This window comes from Giraffa tippelskirchi, chromosome 7 (genome assembly GCF_054371585.1).
Source record: "Giraffa tippelskirchi isolate mGirTip1 chromosome 7, T2T-mGirTip1v1.2.pri, whole genome shotgun sequence".
Taxonomy (NCBI): Eukaryota; Metazoa; Chordata; class Mammalia; order Artiodactyla; family Giraffidae; genus Giraffa; species Giraffa tippelskirchi.
Genome location: NC_137281.1, coordinates 69,082,328 through 69,102,259, shown reverse-complemented (window position 1 = coordinate 69,102,259; position 19,932 = coordinate 69,082,328). Strand labels below are relative to the sequence as shown.

General features: G+C 38.4%; 1 protein-coding gene across 1 annotated transcript in view; it reads right to left on the bottom strand.

The window, feature by feature from the left end:
* The window catches only part of LOC145513800 (uncharacterized), a 331,143-nt gene that overhangs the window by 213,821 nt on the left and 97,390 nt on the right, over nt 1–19,932 (bottom strand). The window contains exon 2 of the mRNA XM_081510757.1: nt 4,268–4,396. Within this exon, the coding sequence (XP_081366883.1) occupies nt 4,268–4,396 (129 nt within the window). The remainder of the gene's footprint in view (nt 1–4,267; nt 4,397–19,932) is intronic.

The following is a 19,932-nucleotide window of genomic DNA, read 5'->3' as shown; positions in this document are numbered from 1 at the left end:
TTTAGCCTCCTCCAGGCAGGAAACAACAGTAGGAACAAAGATAGTGGAGGTAATGGAATTCCAGTTGAGCTATTTCAAATCTTGAAAGATGATGCTGTGAAAGTGCGGCACTCAATATGCCAGCAAATTTGGAAAACTCAGCAGTGGCCACAGGACTGGAAAAGATCTGTTTTCATCCCAATCCCAAAGAAAGGCAATGCCAAACAATGCTCAAACTACCGAAGAATAGCACTCATCCCACACGCTAGTAAAGTAATGCTTAAAATTCTCCAAGCCAGGCTTCAGCAATACGTGAACTGTGAACTTCCAGATGTTCAAGCTGGTTTTAGAAAAGGCAGAGGAACCAGAGATCAAATTGCCAATATCTGCTGGATTATCCAAAAAGCAAGAGAGTTCCAGAAAAACATCTATTTCTGCTTTATTGACTATGCCAAAGCCTTTGACTGTGTGGATCACAATAAACTGTGGAAACTTCTGAAGGAGATGGGAATACCAGACCACCTGACCTGCCTCTTGAGAAACCTGTATGCAGGTCAGGAAGCAACTGGTTAGAACTGGACATGGAACAACAGACTGGTTCCAAATAGGAAAAGGAGTATGTCAAGGCTGTATATTGTCACCCTGCTTATTTAACTTATACGCAGAGTCCATTATGAGAAATGCTGGGCTGGAAGAAACACAAGCTGGAATCAAGATTGCCAGGAGAAATATCAATAACCTCAGATATGCAGATGACACCACCCTTATGGCAGAAAGTGAAGAAGAACTAAGGAGCCTCTTGATGAAAGTGAGAGAGGAGAGTGAAAAAGTTGGCTTAAAGCTCAACCTTCAGAAAACTAAGATCATGGCATCTGGTCCCATCACTTCATGGCAAATAGATGGCGAAACAGTGCAAACAGTGTCAGACTTTATTCTTTTGGGCTCCAAAATCACTGCTGATGGTGATTGCAGCCATGAAATTAAAAGACGCTTACTCCTGGGAAGGAAAGTTATGACCAACCTAGACAGCATATTAAAAAGCAGAGACATTACTTTGCCAACAAAGGTCCATCTTGTCAAGGCTATGGTTTTTCCAGTGGTCATGTATGGATGTGAGAGTTGGATGGTGAAGAAAGCTGAGTGTCGAAGAATTGATGCTTTTGAACTGTGGTGTTGGAGAAGACTCTTGAGAGTCCCTTGGACTACAAGGAGATCCAACCAGTCCATCCTAAAGGAGATCAGCCCTCGGTGTTCATTGGAAGGACTGATGTTGAAGCTGAAACTCCAATATTTTGGCCACCTCATGCAAAGAGTTGATTCATTGGAAAAGACCCTGATTCTGAGAAGGATTGGGGGCAGGAGGAGAAAGGGATGACAAAGGATGAGATGGTTGGATGGCATCACCGACTCGATCGACATGAGTTTGGGTGGACTCAGGGAGTTGGTGATGGACAGGGAGGCCTGGCATGCTGCAATTCATGGGGTCGCAAAGAGTCCGACACAACTGAATGACTGAACTGAACTGAACTGACTGAGGCAGGAAACTGGAAGATCCTCTTTCTGAGAAGAGCTGTTTCAGAATAAAAATCAACAGAATCTCACATTCAAAGGGAAATCCTGCTGACCATATTGATGGTATCCACCAGTTGGTAAGATCCAGCCAAATGCACCAATGCCAATCAGTATTTTACTGCATCTTTCACAAATATAAACATAGTCAAGAGCGATCAGAGATTTGAGAAAGATAAGAGATCAGATGGACCTTGCTGGGCTTTCTGAAAATCATATGAGTTTGTAAATTCATAGTATCTAGTAGTATGCACAGGATTCTTACATAATGTTGTATTCAAGTATACATTTCTTTCCTTCCAAAAATAACCAAATGTGCATCTTCACAATATACCTTTAAAGGTAGATGGAGAGTTCTGTTGTGTTGCTTTTGCTCTTATGGTAATTACTATTTTTAAATAATAAGGACTGTGTCCTTAGCAGTTTCAAGATAGATTTGGGACCGTGGATACTATAAAAATGGGAAAATTCTTTGTCTGAAATGAACATTCATGGGTAGTGACACATCTGTCTACACAAAGAACAAGAATGTTTAGATGCACACTTTTCATTCAGGTGCACATACTGAAACCTCGATGTCTACCTGGAGCTTCTGGAAAGGGATCTTGCGTCAATATAAATAACTTGCAAATGGGAAAATCCCTTATGATAATAATTAAAAATACATTTTCCCTGAAACACTGAAACTAGGAAATGTTTCATAATACAATGAAAGAAAGTGAAAGCACAGTGATAGTTTTTCTAGACAGGGTGTCTGATCACCAATGTAAATGGCAAAATATTTAAGATTAATGTTAATCTGAAGCTTGTCCCCTCTCTCTTATCAACTCCATCAGATTGAACACCTGTCACAGGATCTGTGCTGTGGACCCTTGTGTGACTCCACATCATGCATTCCCTCTTCCTTGAGTAACGGGCCCAGGTACTCCTTACCAACTCTCAGACTAAATGGTTCAGATGGAATCAACTTCATCTTCAAGTCTAGAGGTGCACATTTGATCCTTGAGGGACCATCCAGAACATCATTAACCTATCCCAAACACAGTAATTGGTTAAGCAAAGAAAATAAGTTAACATCAGAAGGTTCCAGGCCTTTGGCCCTGGGTACTGGGTGAGAATTCTTTCCTTTCTGCAACACAAAAGATTAAGTATGAGCTTCTGAAGGTCAGCTCTAAGAGAAAGCCTACCTGAGAGGGAAGTCAACTTCCAGATGGATGCAAAACAAAGATTAAAAGAATGATTTGATTCTGATTACATCAATACATCAGATCTAGTGGTACTCAAGCAATACATACCCTGGGCTTTTCAGATATATGAGCCAATTAAGTTTCCTTTTTTGCTAAAGCCAGTTTGGATTGGGTTTCCTATCACTTGAACTAAAAAACCCTAAAACAATCATGCATTTGTATGTAAGTATATTCAAGATAAAACTATGTATAATCTAGTCTCCTTCCTTAGATCATATAAACTAAACTCCCCACATATGTCTCACATATAGTCTTCCAACACAAATATATGTCATAATAGAGCCTAAAAGCTATTTTTTAATTTTTCAAAACCTAGTATACTTAATAAGGAGTGAGAAATGCTCAATTAGTGTTTATTAAGTGATTTGAAGATGACAGACTGAATATATGAATGAATAATATAGATCCCTGAACTTGTCTAATATTAATCCATGCAATATAGATTCTCTGTGTAGATAATCATTAATCCCAATTTAATAATTTCCAAGACTCATGGGAAGCTCCCAATCTTCTTCAGCTGAAAGAAAACTATTATGCTTTATCCAGTGCAAACAGAATGTACCTACAAAATTCTTAGTGCTTGATTAGAGATTGGAAGAAAACAAGTTAAACTGGCATGGTTCTTATCAACTAGAAGCTCATCAGTTAATATGTATAATGTATGGAGAACTCTAAAAGAAATATGACTATACAACTGTATGCATATAGTTAAGATAACTTTTTAAAAAATCCTCATATTATACCGATCCCTTTATAATCCTAGGAATTTTCCTCTAAATATACACGAATTTGTTTTTACAAGAATAATAATTAAAGTAATTTATTAAGCAATTACCTTGTGCTGTATACACTGTGTGATACGAAGAGCTGATTCATTGGAAAAGACCCTGATGCTGGAAAAGATTGAAGGCAGGAGGAGAAGGGGACAACAGGATGAGATGGTTGGATGGCATCACTGACTCAATGTACATAAGTTTGAGCAAACTCTAGGAGATGGTGAGGGACAGGGAAGCCTGACACGCTGCAGTCTATGGGGCTGCAAAGAGTAGGGACTTAGTGACTGAAAAACAATATATTGTGTGAAGTCTTTATATACATTATTATTTCTTGAACTCCTCATATCAACTGTACATGGTATAACTGAAGATAATTTATCTGAAAGTTTAAAGGCTGTAAGCATTCAAATAATAATTTATACTTTAAAAGAATGTTTGTCATGATTGCCCATTTTTAGTCACTCTGTATAATAACAGATCACTTTGCTACAATGTGCTCTGCTGAGTTAAGTTGGGTTTTTTTGGTTTTTTAAGGGTTTCCTTGGTGGCTAAATAGTAAAGATTCTGCTTCAAGGTAGTAAACAACAGGAGGTGATGATGAAATGGACAAGGCAGTTTGGAACACAAAGAAAGGTTAGAAAATAATTCTTTGATGCTGTGAAATTTCATAAACCCCATGGAATAAAATATACTCACTGGTGAGCAGAAGTTACTCCAAATGCGTAGGAAGGGAGAGAAGCCTGAAAACGAAGGAAGGCGCAAGCACGCAGTGGGCCCTGCCTGATCTTTTCCAAAGTCCTATTGTATCGTCCTCTCCTGTGGCTGCTGCAGAAAAAGCAAATCCTAGTGATTAGTGATCTTAGGAAGCTTCTTTCTGCAGATTAGGAACAAATTTTATGTTTTTAAAATAAATCTTGTGCCTAAAAAATTTCCAGGTGCTTTTTTAGCCATTTTTTAAGGAAATGAATATGGTTTATAAATTCTGATTTTGTAATAAAAATGTGGTAGGCAAAATATATTGATTATACATACAATGTTTATATCATTAAATCTTTATATTTTATGTGATACATATTTTCCTTTCACAGGTAAACAAATATTTTCATTTGAATCATCCAGATACACAGAATTCTTTAGTAATTTGCACGGCATTTAACTCATAAATGATTCTGTAAGACATCAGTGCATATTAAATTTATTTACTTCTTATCATAGTTAACATCTCATATTATATACCAAAACTGTGAGACTAAAATGTCTTTTGTAAATCACTGTGCTCTTTTGGACTATGGACAGAGGTTCATGACATTGCACAGGAGACAGGAATCAAGACAATCCCCAAGAAAAAGAAACGCAAAAAGGCAAAATGGCTGTCTGAGGAGGACTTACAGATAGCTGTGAAAAGAAGAGAAGCAAAAAGCAAAGGAGAAAAGGCAAGATATACCCATTTGAATGCAGAATTCTAAGAAAGAGTAAGGAGAGATAAGAAAGCCTTCCTCATTGATCAATGCAAAGAAATAGAGCAAAACAACAGAATGGGAAAGACTAGAGATCTCTTCAAGAAAATTAGAGATACCAAGGACACATTTCATGCAAAGATGGGCTTGATAAAGGACAGAAATAGTATGGACCTAACAGAAGCAGAAGATATTAAGAAGAGGTGGCAAGAATACAAAAAAGATCTTCACGACCCAGATGATCACGATGGTGTGATCAGTCACACTCACCTAGAGCCAGACATCCTGGAATGTGAGGTCAAATGGGTTTTAGGAAGCATCGCTATGAACAAAGCTAGTGGAGGTGATGGAATTCCAGATGAGCTATTTTTAAATCCTGAAAGATGATGCTGTGAAAGTGTGGCACTCAATATGCCAGCAAATTTGGAAAACTCAGAAGTGGCCACAGGACTGGAAAAGGTCAGTTTTCATTCTAATCCCAAAGAAAGGCAATGCCAAAGAATGCTTAAACTACCGCACAATTGCACTCATCTCACACGCTAGTAAAGTAATGCTCAAAATTCTCCAAGCCAGGCTTCAGCAATACATGAACCGTGAAATTCCAGATGCTCAAGCTGGATTTAGAAAAGGCAGAGGAACCAGAGATCAAATTGCCAATATCTGCTGGATCACCAAAAAAGCAAGAGAGTTCCAGAAAAAAAACATCTATTTCTGCTTTATTGACTATGCCAAAGCCTTTGACTATGTGGATCCCAATAAACTGTGGAAAATTCTGAAGGAGATGGGAATACCAGACCACCTGACCTGCCTCTTTAGAAACTTGTATGCAGGTCAGGAAGCAACTGGTTAGAACTGGACATGGAACAACAGACTGGTTCCAAATAGGAAAAGGAGTACGTCAAGGCTGTATATTGCCACCCTGCTTATTTAACTTATATGCAGAGTACATCATGAGAAACACTGGGCTGGAAGAAACACAAGCTGCAATCAAGATTGCCAGGAGAAATATCAATAACCTCAGATATCCAGACGACACCACCCTTATGGCAGAAAGTGAAGAAGAACTAAGGAGCCTCTTGATGAAAGTGAAAGAGAACAGTGAAAAACTTGGCTTAAAGCTCAACCTTCAGAAAACTAAGATCATGGCATCTGGTCCCATCACTTCATGGCAAATAGATGGGGAAACAATCTCAGACTTTATTTTTGGGGGCTCCAAAATCACTGCAGATGGTGATTGCAGCCATAAAAATAAAAGATGCTTACTCCTTAGAAGGAAAGTTATGACCAACCTAGACAGCATATTAAAAAGCAGAGACATTACTTTGCCAACAAAGTTCCATCTAGTCAAGGCTATGGTTTTTCCAGTGGTCATGTATGGATGTGAGAGTTGGATGGTGAAGAAAGCTGAGTGCAGAAGAATTGATGCTTTTGAACTGTGGTGTTGGAGAAGACTCTTGAGAGTCCCTTGGACTGCCAGGAGATCCAACCAGTCCATCCTAAAGGAGATCAGTCCTGGGTGTTCATTGGAAGAACTGATGTTGAAGCTGAAACTCCAATATTTTGGCCACCTCATGCGAAGAGTTGACTCATTGGAAAAGACCCTGATGCTGAGAAAGACTGAGGGCAGGAGGAGAAGGGGACGTTAGAGGATGAGATAGTTGGATGGCATCACCAACTTGATGGACATGGGTTTGGGTAAACTCTGGGAGTTGGTGATGGACAGGGAGGCCTGGCGTGCTGTGGTTCATGGGGTCACAAAGAGTCGGACATGACTGAGCGACTGAACTGAACCCAACTGTGCTCTTTTGGAGTTAAGATATCTAAAGTAAGAAATATTAATATGGAATGAGTTAGCTCCTGACAGTCTAAGTAAATGATCTTTTATTGTAGGTATTAGTGCCTATACTTTATTGATGGGGAAAATGGAGCTCAAAGAAAACAAGTAAGGTCAAAGTAAGCCAAGATTCAAATTCTTGCCTCTCTGATTCCAAAGCCTATGCTCTTTTTAAAAAAGTAATATTTGCTTTTGGCTTTGCTGGGTCTTCCTTGTTGCAAACACGCTTCCTCTGGTTGTGGGGCTACTCTGTAGTTATGGGCTTCTCACTGTGGTGGCTTCTCTTGTTAGGATCACGTGCTCCAGGCTCTGTAGGCTTCAATAGTTGTGGCCCCTGGGCTCAGAAATCGTGGTGCATGGGCTTAGTTGCTCAGCAGAATGTGGGATTTTCCCAGATCAGGTATCGAACCCTGGTCTCCTACATTGGCATGTAGATTGTTTACCACTGAGCCACTACGGAAGCTGTTTTTTTTTTTTTTTTAATGTTTCTTATCTGAATCCATTTTTTAAAATTGAAGTATAATTGCTTTACAAGGTTGTATTAGTTTCTGCTGCACTACAAATTGAGTCAGGTATATGTATACACACAGTGTATAATAAAATACACTAGAATATAACTCCTTGAGGTCAAGGATTTTTATCTGTTTTGTTCACTGTTGTAGTTCCAGAAACTATGACAGTTACTAGTATATATTTAAGAGGTACTTAATAAATATTTGTAAAACAAATAGAAAAATGATTACTTCCATTCACTTACTATTAACACAACCTAATGTTTAACTTGTTTAGCAATGAGAGGGTAAGTGTCTTGTATTTACATCTGACTATGTTTATATTCTTGTGAATGTGACATAATAGAAAAGTGAATAAAGAAACCACATTGTAAGAAATTCCAGAATTCCTGGAATGATTTTCTTTAGTAAATGAAAAAGGTGGAAAACGTGTATATGATGGTTTTATGTCTGATAGTAACAGTTTATCTCTCTAGGAACATAAAGGAAGGCAAAGTACGTGGGTGCACAGGACATGAGTGATTTGAACATCCTCATCAGACTATTTACATTTTTTTAGTGAAAAAGAAGGAAGATCATCAGCTAAGACTAAGAATGGGGGAGGTGATAGTGTTTGAGGAGAGAGATAAAAAGTCCAAAATAATCATGTGACAGACTTGGAGAGGGAAGAGGTTAGGGACATACAAAAAGATCAGTGGCATCAAGAGTGAGGCTAGTCTGCAGTCCTGTTTATCCACGGATTCATGTAGAGAGCCAGATTTACCCATGACTGTGGTTTTGTAAAGGACAAGGCAAAAGATGGGCAAAGGAGTGATGATCAACCATGAAATTAAGCTTTGTGGGAGGAAACATAGCACAGCAACAGGGTAAGAGTCAATCAAAAGTGGTCCGTAATATCAGTGGAGTCAAGGCACTGAACTTCAGTAAGTGGAGCCATTTTTTTAGCCACTCAACTCTTTTTGAATCTTAATCCTGTCATTAACTATATTACTTCCTTTTTTGTATTACATGAAATTAACGCTAAATTTGGCATTAAATTCACCTACTCAGAAAAACTTTACTGAGTACCAGATGCTGTGCGATATAAAGTTAAATAAGATTGGTCTTTTACCTCAAGAATTTCACAGCCTCCCAAGGGAAACAGGCAGGAAAGCAAGGAATTACAGAATAATGTGGAAAATTTTATGAAAAACTACTATAGCGATATGGAAGGGAGATCTCTGAATCAAACTGGAGGGTGACAGAAGACTTCTGAGGTGAGGTTTTGAAGATCAAACAATCAAACAGGAAATAGAAAAGGTCCTTCCATGACTCACCCAAACTATAAATCAAAATGCTTATTGAAGATACGGCAACTAAGAGTCTTGTGGCACATCTCTAAAAATCACCTCCTAAATTATATAATTTTATGGAGTAGCCATAGCAGTTCTGACAGACTGGGCCATTTCACCCAGTTCTGTTTTCTACATCTTGTCCATGAAGCCATCTTGAGCAACTACTTCAAGTATCTTGCTGGAATCAAAATGCTCTATACAGGTTCTCTGATCTCCCAGTGCAGGGAACCTATCTAAGGGAGAGATTAGTTTGCCATTCATTCTTAGAAAATTCATGAACACCCTCACAGTTTATCACTGGCTTTTTTCCCTAAGTGCTAACAAACCACTTATTTAGTGTTCTGTTTTAGGATTTTCCCAATAACTTACATCAGATTCATCAACCTGTAACTTGCCTGCTTACAGAGGGTGATATTAGGGTGGGAAGCAATACCTCTTTTTGAAAATATTTTAAGGAGATAATAGTGTTTGAGAGTCACTTTTATGCTGAGGGAATTGAGATGAGAAAGTTCTGCCTAAGACAAAGGATGAGGATAGATAGGGCAAGATAAATGGGACAAAAAGAGCGAACATTAGCCTGGAGAAATGGAGTGTTATTTAAGAAGTTTGTGTTCAATTCATGAAGGGGAGTAATCCAGGTCAGCTTGGATAAAGTCCTTAGAAGTCAAAGATGATGTCTTGGATCTGACATCTGGTAAAGGGCTCTCTTAGAGCTCAAGATAGAAGCCAGACTTACTGGGGAAAAACTTGGAAACCACTTCTAAATAAAACAAAGGAAATTCTTTTCTATGACATCACACCAATTCTGCCAAATCACAGTTTGCCAATGCTTGTCACAATGTTTACAATTAAGAATTTGAATACATAAAAGTCCTTGGTTCCCCTGCAGTTCAGCAAGGCTGCTAAGAATCTGGAATAACTTCTTCAAGGGAAAGGAAAAGAAATTAAATTGATGACAGACAAAAAATCACAGCTCAGTACGGATAAAAGAGACTAGTAGGTTAAAGAAATTGCATTAATTGGATCAGCAAGGGCCTAGCTGATAGTCAAGCCACTAATTGCTTTTTTCTTTCCTTAATCGTAAAAGTTAATTCAAAAAACAAAAGTTTTGTTTTGTGTGATTCCTTTAGTGCCTATATTAATTTTTTAATCTTAAAATCAAAATACAAACTTAATACTACTTTTATCAAAGTTAAAAACAGTGCCTGATGAAGCAGGAGGATGGCTAAGGGAGAAACTATCTCTGATTATCTTTTGGTTAAATCTTATTTGGAAAAAAAAAAAGTAATGCTTGAGCAAAGTATCTAATGAGCAGAGAATCCAATATTCTCTGTTCAATTTTTGCTGGGGAGGTAGGAGGTGGAACCTAGAAATCCTGAAATTGCCAAAATGAAAGTAATCTGATTAAATTTCTCTCAACATTGACAACAATTTATTATTATGCCAAGATTAGCCAGCCCTGATAACCAGTATGCTTCCTTCAGGGAAGGCAGCTAAGGCAATCAGAAAAATACGCTGGTTGTTTTTTTTAACCAGCATTACTTATGCAATACTAACCAAACTGTGTGAATAATTATATATCAGTGGGTACTCCATGGGCGGGTACCATCTTGTCTATTGTTTTACATGCTCTGAACAGACAGAAGATCATGCTACAAAACCAAGAACTTTTGAAAACTGAATCACATGAATAGCTTAAATTGAAATCTATGCAAAATTAATCTGGCATATTTAATGATGAATCATTGCTATTGTGTTTTTATGTTATTGGCAATTACACATAATTGATGATTGGTTTATACATTTATTGTAACTAGCATTTTTAACAATTTTTTTCTCTTTTATTTCTCAGTGCCTGCTGTCAGTGTTACTTGAAAGTTTTCCTCATTCCATAGCAGATTTTAATTATTATCACTTTACTCCTGTCATAGAAGTTAAAACAAAATTCTGGGCTTGATACCTCAAATTTAGGTTTCAGGCTCTAGTCTGAGGAACTCTGCCCTGAAGTGCCTTGCCCACTCTACACCATCACAGCAGGCCTTCAAAGGCCATTTTAATTACTCTCTATTTAGGACCCTAGAAGTTATGCTAACTGAACAGACAAGAGAATGAAAATGTAGGTTGTAAGCCTGTGAAGGAGCTAGCAATATGGCAAGGGCATGAGGGAAGCAGTGTACAGGGCAGGGGTAGAAGAGCAGGTTGGTCCCCAAGGGTGGGTGAAAAAAAGAAGAGGCAGATGCCAGAGAGGGAACAGATGTCGAGTTTATAAACCTGCACCCCAATACTTCAGAGAAAACATAAAGCTGCTCCCATTTGTTTTTTCCTATCTACCTTCTTCTGATGTTTAGCCTTTATATTGGCAGATGCTCAGGTGTGTTCAGGGTGGTATAATTGGGCATTGATCAGGTTACAAAAAGAATTAAATTAGAAAACAATCTCTGTTTAAGTCATTGGGAAAAAATAAGGGACAGCTTATCTCCACATTATCTCACAGACATCTTCTCCATTTTATGCACTGCCTAGGACTTAGTGTTATGCCTCATATGCTGCTGCTGCTGCTAAGTCATTTCAGTCGTGTCCAACTCTCTGCAACCCCATAGACGGCAGCCCACCAGGCTCTTCTGTCCCTGGCATTCTCCAGGCAAGAACACTGGAGTGGGTTGCCATTTCCTTCTCCAATGCATGCGTGCATGCTAAGTCGCTTCAGTCATGTCCGACTCCTCATATGCTATAGGAGCTCAATGAATAATTACTGTATATATTATTTTTAATCATTTTGAAAAGAAACTGCTCAGTATTATATGTATACTGCTGTCTAGAACCAAGTCACTGACTCACTTAACCAGTTCATAGCTTCCTGAACTGTTAATCCAGAAATAGTACAAGCATCCAGGATATAACAGGGAGAGTGTATGCCTGAGTCTGTAGTTCAGGGTTGTTCATCCAAAGTTCTAGGTATAAAAAAGGTAGAAATCTATTTTCTGGCTCAAATCTACATTTTGTCTTAAATAACTGTGTGAATTTGATCCTAATAGCAGCCAGCTGCTTGATCTTAGGGCATATAGTTATTATCCTACCTTTGTTTTCTGGTCTTTAAGAAGAGGGCCTGTACATTTCACCACACTTTATTAAGCAGTCCTGCCTGCGCTGGACACTGCTGCGGGGAAGAAACAGGCCAGGACGCTGCTGCCTAGTCTCCTTAGGAGCCAAGACCACCCAGCGTAAGCAGGCCTCTGTCCTCCTCTAAACATTCACAAGGAATATCTCTTAATAAACAATGTTAACAATAAAAGCAATCTTTCCACTTTCTTTTCCTTACATCCCTTTTGGGATTTAACAAGGACACTGATAAAATGCCTTATATTCCCTAGAGTTAGAAAGGTTTTTATTTCAAACCTAAATCCTGTGTGCTATAGCTTAAATCTATTTCCTCTTATTCTGTTCTCATGGAAGACAGAGAAAAATCATCTATCCTCCTCTATATAATAGTCCTTCATGTATTAAAGATTTCAGTCTTCATTTCTCCAGGTTACATAATGCCAAATCCTTTCATTTTATTCATTTATCTTATTTTTCCCAAGCTTTTAAACTCCTCTTGGACTCTATGGATAATCATATAGTCATGCAGTCCCTTTCAGATTCTAATTGAGTAATAAGCCTTCAAGGAGCGAAGTATTTTTAAATCTTAAATCAGAATCTCACATGATCTGGGGTTTAAAACATTTTTGGAGAGCAGGAGGAAGCTGGAAAGCACTGGCACAGAAAGCATGGGAAGAGGCAAGAAAGTATCATTTGAATATTATTATTTTATTACAGAGAAAATTAAGGGATGTGTCACAGCAAATAAGGAAAAATGCAAGATTAAAGTCACAATTAAAATAACCAGCTGCTGATTCCTAATTTCCTACCAAATTGCTGTCAGATGACTATAATATCTGATCATAGTAATCTAGATTGAAGTAAAAAAAAAAAATCACAGTTTAATTGGGCATGAATTCACTCTATACTATGTTCGTATTATTTTTCTAGAAGTCTTCCAGGTTTTTCTTCTTCCCTTTCCAACTAAGTTCTGCAAAAGAATTCCTCTCCATATATTCTATGGAGAAAAATAAGAGACTGTTAACCTATTAGACTTCATCTAACATCTAGAATCAATTAACATGTATATAAAATATTATTTGCTAAATTCCATAACTGATGAATGGATAAACAAAATATGGTATAGCCATACAACAGAAAAGCCACAAAAAGGACTGAAGTATTGACACATGCTATGTACCATAGATAAACCTTGAAACATTATGTTGCGTGAAGGGAGCTAGACACAAAGAGCCACATATTGTAGGAGTCCATTTGTATGAGAGGTCAAAATAGGCACATCCATGGAGACAGAAGACAGATTTGATCTTACCAGGGACTTTGAGGAAGAAGGATGGGGCGTAATTGCTTGATGTGGATAGCATTTCCATTTAAGGTGATGAAAAAGTATTGGAACTAGATAGTGGTGATGGTAATGGCAGGGCTCATAAAGTGATGTCATCATTTTTGTGAAAGTCTTCTCATAAAATGTACTTAATAACCTTGAATTGTATATTTTTAACATGGTTAAAATGGTAAACTGGGTGGTATGTATATTTTACCACAATAAAGAAAACCTCACTTGTACACACACTTGTATTCTCAGGGAGTGTACATATTACCAATAACTCAAGCAGAAACAAAGGTGGGACACAAGAGGACTTTCTCGTAAGTGGTAATCAGTTTACTATTTATTGAGAGCCTACAAAGAGCAAAGTACTGGGCCGAGTGTAGAGACACGGCAGGGCATAGAGACAGATGTGGACTCTGTCCCAGCACAGCCATTTAGTGAGGCAGCCGTTCTTCCATTTCTTCTCTCCTGCTTGAGATACACTCATTCTTAGAGAAAAAATAAGACAAAAAAAATAATAATAATGTATGGGCTCTATTGAGCCACCAGATATACCTACATCTGTAAATAAACAAACAAAAAATGAAGCAAATAGCTGCTAAAAAGTTTATCTCAGGTCCTAAAATAAAGACTTGAAAATTTATACTTAAATTTACTCTTAGGCTTATTGAATGCCATGAAAAAGAAGGGATAATATTATTTAGTGATTCAGTGTATCTGCATATGATTTCACAAATAGGGATCCTTTCCATCTCATACATCACTTCTCATAAAGAATAAAAAATTACAAGATAGTTTGGATTACTCTTCAATAAATACTCACTCCTATCCTTCCCACTCCTCCATGGGTTTGTTATATCCATGGATTCCGGGCTTGGCCATGTGACTGACCTTGACCAAAGGAACCTCAGAAGATGACGGTTGTAGAGTTTCTGCTCTTTGCCACAGGAAAGTGCTCTGAGCAGAAATTGGTCCAAGAACAGTGAAAGGCACATAAAACTGATATAACTCCAATTAGCATCCTTAAGAAGAGTTGCCCAACTGTTCTGGGCTGGATCGCTCTGCAGTCAAATATAAACTTTTGAGATGAGAATAATTTCATCTTGTTGTATAAGACGTGAAGTGCTGGAGTATTTATGTAGCATTATTGTGGTAATAAAGGATTAATTCAACACAAACATTGGAATCAATTGACTCAGAATTCTCTCAAAATATGATTTATAAAAATACTTAGAAAGCTAACCATCAATAATAAATTAGCTTTTTCTTTTTATATTTTCTTATTCAGTTACAGATTTAGTACTAAAAATTCTCAAATGTGTACAATGGAAATTCACACTAACTATCATTTATCTATTAGTATAACTAGTGAGATATGCAAGGATGTACTACTGGGATGTTAAAAAATACAGAAACCATGATATTTGCTATATATATACTGATATAATGAGGTTCTGATAAACTTTTTGATGAAAGCAAATCAGTCACTAATCCGACATTTTCTTTTGGCGAATTAGCAAGATTAGGTTTCACTTAAATGAAATGTGTTTGTGCTTAAGTACTCCATCAGAGCAGGGTCACTGATGGCCTGGGTAGAGGGAACTAATTTAAGTAAATCTCCTCACTATATTCTACCATTCAGACATTTCTATTCTTAATCTTTATGTTTTTAGGCCCCAGACAGAGCTGATAAACCAATGTCATATTTTTTTTGTGAAATTTTCCTCATGAAATATTGAAGAAGTTTAAAGGAAAGCATCTGGCACATTCAGAAAACCTTATGATGTTTTTCTTTTAACCTGAGTCCCTCCACTGGTCCAGGTGGAAAACTGAAAATACTATACAGTGACTATTAAGAAGATATTTATAAAAACACTGAGTCTCTAAAAGAAGTGTAATTCATTTTTAACTTTTCAGAGGGCACAACATTTTATTTTTCCTAATAAAATGTTAGTTTATGAGATAAACATTGTTTATAAATTATGATGGAACATCTAATGAAGGTAATTTTCCTCTCATTGGACACTCCCTGCCATTCACAAAAGTTCATTGGAATAGGAAAAAATGCAAAATAGTAAACAAAGAAGATGAAACAATGCTTATTAAGAAACACAAACCAAAAAAGGAATTTAATTTTTAAGATAATTAGAAAAAAATGATAAATGATAGAGGTAGGCAGAGACAAAGAATTCTATTTGCCTGAGATAGCCGAGAGTTAAAATGACTGTGAAAAGGCCAAAACACCCCACTAAATAGCCACAAGACAAAGTAGAACAGAGACTGCTATTCATTCAATAAACATCAACCATACACTATGTACTTCACTAGAAACTTAAATAAATCAACGAGGTGGAGATTACAGGTTGTAGTAACTCTGAGAAATTTAAATAATGACTAGAGTAGAAAAACACATCAAAGAATCATGAGTTCTGCCCTGAGGGAAAGAGTAGTCATGAAAAATTCCAGAGGCAGGTCTCCAAAGTAAATTCATTGCATGTGTCCTTTAACTAAATTAGTGCCATGGAAACTTTTTAAAAAATATTATTGCATTGTAAAGCAATAGGCTTTGTGATCAGGAAAAAAAAAAAAACTTAAAGTAAGAAAAGGCAGTATTTGAGAAGGATTCAAATACTTAAAATACTTCAAATATTTTTTAAAGTTTTTCATCTCTGTGGTAGGCAGAACTCTAACACAGTCCCCCAAGATTCCTGGCATTTGGTGTGCACATATCCTCTCCCAGTTATTCAATCAAACACTAATCTAAATTCTGCTCTGAAGGGATTTTGCAGATAATTAAGGTCCCAAATAAGTTGACCTTAAATTAAAGAGATTATATGGGTGGGTTGGATCTAATCATGTGAACCCCTTTTAAAACTAGAGTTTTCATCCACTGGTATCAGAAGAGGAAGTTAAAGAACTTCAAAGTGTGAGTGAGAGTGAATGAGGAGAAATTTCCCATTGCAGGTTATATTCATTTCTTACTGTTACTGTAACAAATCATGAGAAATTTAGTGACTTAAAACAATGCACTTCTATTCCCTTGTATTAGTTCTGGAGGTCAGAAATCTAGGATAAGTCTGAAGAGGCTAAAATTATGGTGTCAGCAGCTGGTCCTTCTGGATGTTCCAAGGGAGAATTTGTCCCTTGCTCTTCTAGCTCCTCGAAGCTTCAGCATCCCTTGGTTCCTGGCTGCATCACTCCTATCTCTGCCTCTGCCTTTTGATTGCCTTCTCTCCTATTCGGACCTTTGTGATTACTCAAATTTACCCAGACAATTGAGGATAATCTCCCATCTCAAGACCTTAATTTGATCACATCTGCAAAGTCCCTTTTGTCTATGAGGTAACATATTCGCAGGTTTCAGGGATTAGGATATGGAGATCTTTGGGGCTGTGGGGGAGAGGTTGGGGCACATTATTCCACCTACCACTTTGGGTTTGAAGATGAAAAAGGTGGTCCACAGGAACTAAGAGCAGCCCCCAGCTGACAGCCAGCAAGGAAAAGAGGACCTCAATTCTACAACTGCAAGGAACAGAATTCTGCCAGGACTTCCCTGGCAGTCCAATGGTTAGCACTCTATGTTCCCACTACAGGAAGCCTGGGTTTGATCCCTGGTCAGGGAACTAAGATTCTACAAGTCCCACAGCGCAGCCTAAGAAAAAAAAAAATCTGCCAACAAAAATGAGTTTAGAAACAGATTTTTCCAGAGTCTCCAGAAGATAACTCATTCAGGCCAAAACCATGTGATACTTTAAGCAGAGAATCCAGGCATTCCATACTGGATTTCTAACCTACAGAATGGTAAGCTATTATACGCTAAATGGTAAAATATTACATTATTTCAAGCTTCTTGTAGTCATTTGTTACACAGTAGCAGAAAACAAAAATGCAAAATATTTTAAATATTTCAAATCAGTCACTGTATTCATGATGCTATGCACTAAAAGGTTTTGAACTTCAATTAAAAATGTATGTGCGCAGCATGAATAGGTGCAAACATCAATATCACCTAGTTATTCATGTCCTTTACTGACATTAATATAATTATTTTAGTCAACACATACTCTAGTGACATAAATGAAAGCCTTTGAAATCACAACACTCAGTTATGTAGTTAGGAACAAGACACGCAGCAAGGACTTGCTAGAAGATGGCACCACGAGAAAACGGGTATAGAACCACCCTCCTTGAAGTCTATTAAAATAAATAAAATGAACCTAAGTTAGTTACAAAAATCTCATCTACGATAATACTAGGGTACTATCAATATCTATAATAAAGACTTCCAATAATATCTCAGTTCAGTTCAGTTCAGTCACTCAGTCGTGTACGACTCTCTGTGACCCCATGAATCTCAGCACGCCAAGCCTCCCTGTCCATCACCAACTCCTGGAGTTTACCCAAACTCATGTCCATCGAGTCGGTGATGCCATCCAGCCAGCTCATCCTTTGTCGTCCCCTTCTCCTCCTGCCCCCAATCCTTCCCAGAATTAGGGTCTTTTCCAATGAGTCAGCCCTTCGCATGAGGTGGCCAAAGTATTGGAGTTTCAGCTTCAACATCAGTCCTTCCAATGAACACCCAGGACTGATCTCCTTTAGGATGGACTGGTTGGATCTCCTTGCAGTCCAAGGGACTCTCAAGAGTCTTCTCCAACATGAATAATATTTACTGTTCCATAAACAGTGAAATTTGGACACAACCACAGGGAAATGTTGACGACTGAAATTCATCTCCATAATCTTGATCAGTTTTTGTTTTACAAGATAACATCCCTTAAGTAAAACGGGAAAATACCAGTGTCAGGTTAAACCTTGAAGAAAAAAAAAGCATCCACTTGAGTATTACCTGTACATCCAAGGACAAACAATGAGGCAAGGTTGAAGATGGTAACAGGCCATGTGTCATCTTTATTTTGCATGAACCTAACTAAGATCAATATCCGCTGGATCATCGAAAAAGCAAGAGAGTTCCAGAAAAACATCTATTTCTGCTTTATTGACTATGCCAAAGCCTTTGACTGTGTGGATCACAATAAACTGTGGAAAATTCTGAAAGAGATGGGAATACCAGACCATCTGACCTGTCTCTTGAGAAACCTGTATGCAGGTCAGGAAGCAACAGTTAGAACTGGACATGGAACAACAGACTGGTTCCAAATAGGAAAAGGAGTCCATCAAGGCTGTATACTGTCACCCTGCTTATTTAACTTATATGCAAAGTACATCATGAGAAACGCTGGGCTGGAAGAAACACAAGCTGGAATCAAGATTGCTGGGAGAAATATCAATAACCTCAGATATGCGGATGACACCACCCTTATGGCAGAAAGTGAAGAGGAACTAAGGAGCCTCTTGATGAAGGTGAAAGAGGAGAGTGAAAAAGTTGGCTTGAAGCTCAACGTTCAGAAAACTAAGATCATGGCATCTGGTCCCATCACCTCATGGGAAATAGATGGGGAAACAGTGGAAACAGTGTCAGACTTTATTTTTTGGGGCTCCAGAATCACTGCTGATGGTGATTGCAGCCATGAAATTAAAAGATGCTTACTCCTTGGAAGGAAGGTTATGGCCAACCTAGATAGCATATTTAAAAACAGAGACATTACTTTGCCAACAAAAGTCCATCTAGTCAAGGCTATGGTTTTTCTGGTGGTCATGTATGGATGTGAGAGTTGGACAGTGAAGAAAGCTGAGCGCCGAAGAATTGATGCATTTGAACTGTGGTGTTGGAGAAGACTCTTGAGAGTCCCTTGGACTGCAAGGAGATCCAATCAATCCATCCTAAAAGAGATCAATCCTGGGTGTTCATTGGAAGGTCTGATGTTGAAGCTGAAACTCCAATACTTTGGCCACCTCATGCGAAGAGCTGACTCATTGGAAAAGACCCTAATGCTGGGTAGGATTGGGGGCGGGAGGAGAAGGGGACGACAGAGGATGAGATGGTTGGATGGCATCACCAACTCAATGGACATGGGTTTGGGTAGACTCCGGGAGTTGGTGATGGACAGAGAAGCCTGGTGTGCTGCAATTCATGGGGTCGCAAAGAGTCGGACACGACTGAGCGACTGAAATGAACTGAACTGAACTGAACTAAGATCATGGCATCTGGTCCCATCACTTCATGGGAAATACATGGGGAAACAGTGGCTGACTTTATTTTCTTGGGCTCCAAAATCACTGCTGATGGTGATGCGGCCATGAAATTAAAAGACACTTACTCCTTGGAAGGAAATTTATGACCAACCTAGACAGCATATTAAAAAGCAGAGACATTATTTTGCCAACAAAGGTCCGTCTAGTCAAGACTATGGTTTTTCCAGTGGTCATGTATGGATGTGAGAGTTGGACTGTGAAGAAAGCTGAGTGCAGAAGAATTGATGCTTTTGAACCGTGGTGTTGGAGAAGACTCTTGAGAGTCCCTTGGACTGCAAGGAGATCCAACCAGTCCATCCTAAAGGAGATCAGTCCTGGGTGTTCATTGGAAGGACTGATGTTGATGCTGAAACTCCAATACTTTGGCCACCTGATGCGAAGAGCTGACTCACTGGAAAATATCCTGATGCTGGGAAGGATTGGGGGCAGGAGAAGGGGACGACAGAGGATGAGCTGGCTGGATGGCATCACCGACTCGATGGACATGAGTTTGGGTAGATTCTGGGAGTTGGTGATGGACAGGGAGGCCTGGCGTGATGCGATTCATGGGGTCGCAGACAGTCGGACACGACTGAGCGACTGAACTGAACTGAACTGAACTGGGAAAATCCATCACTATGATGTTTAAAACAAACAAAATTA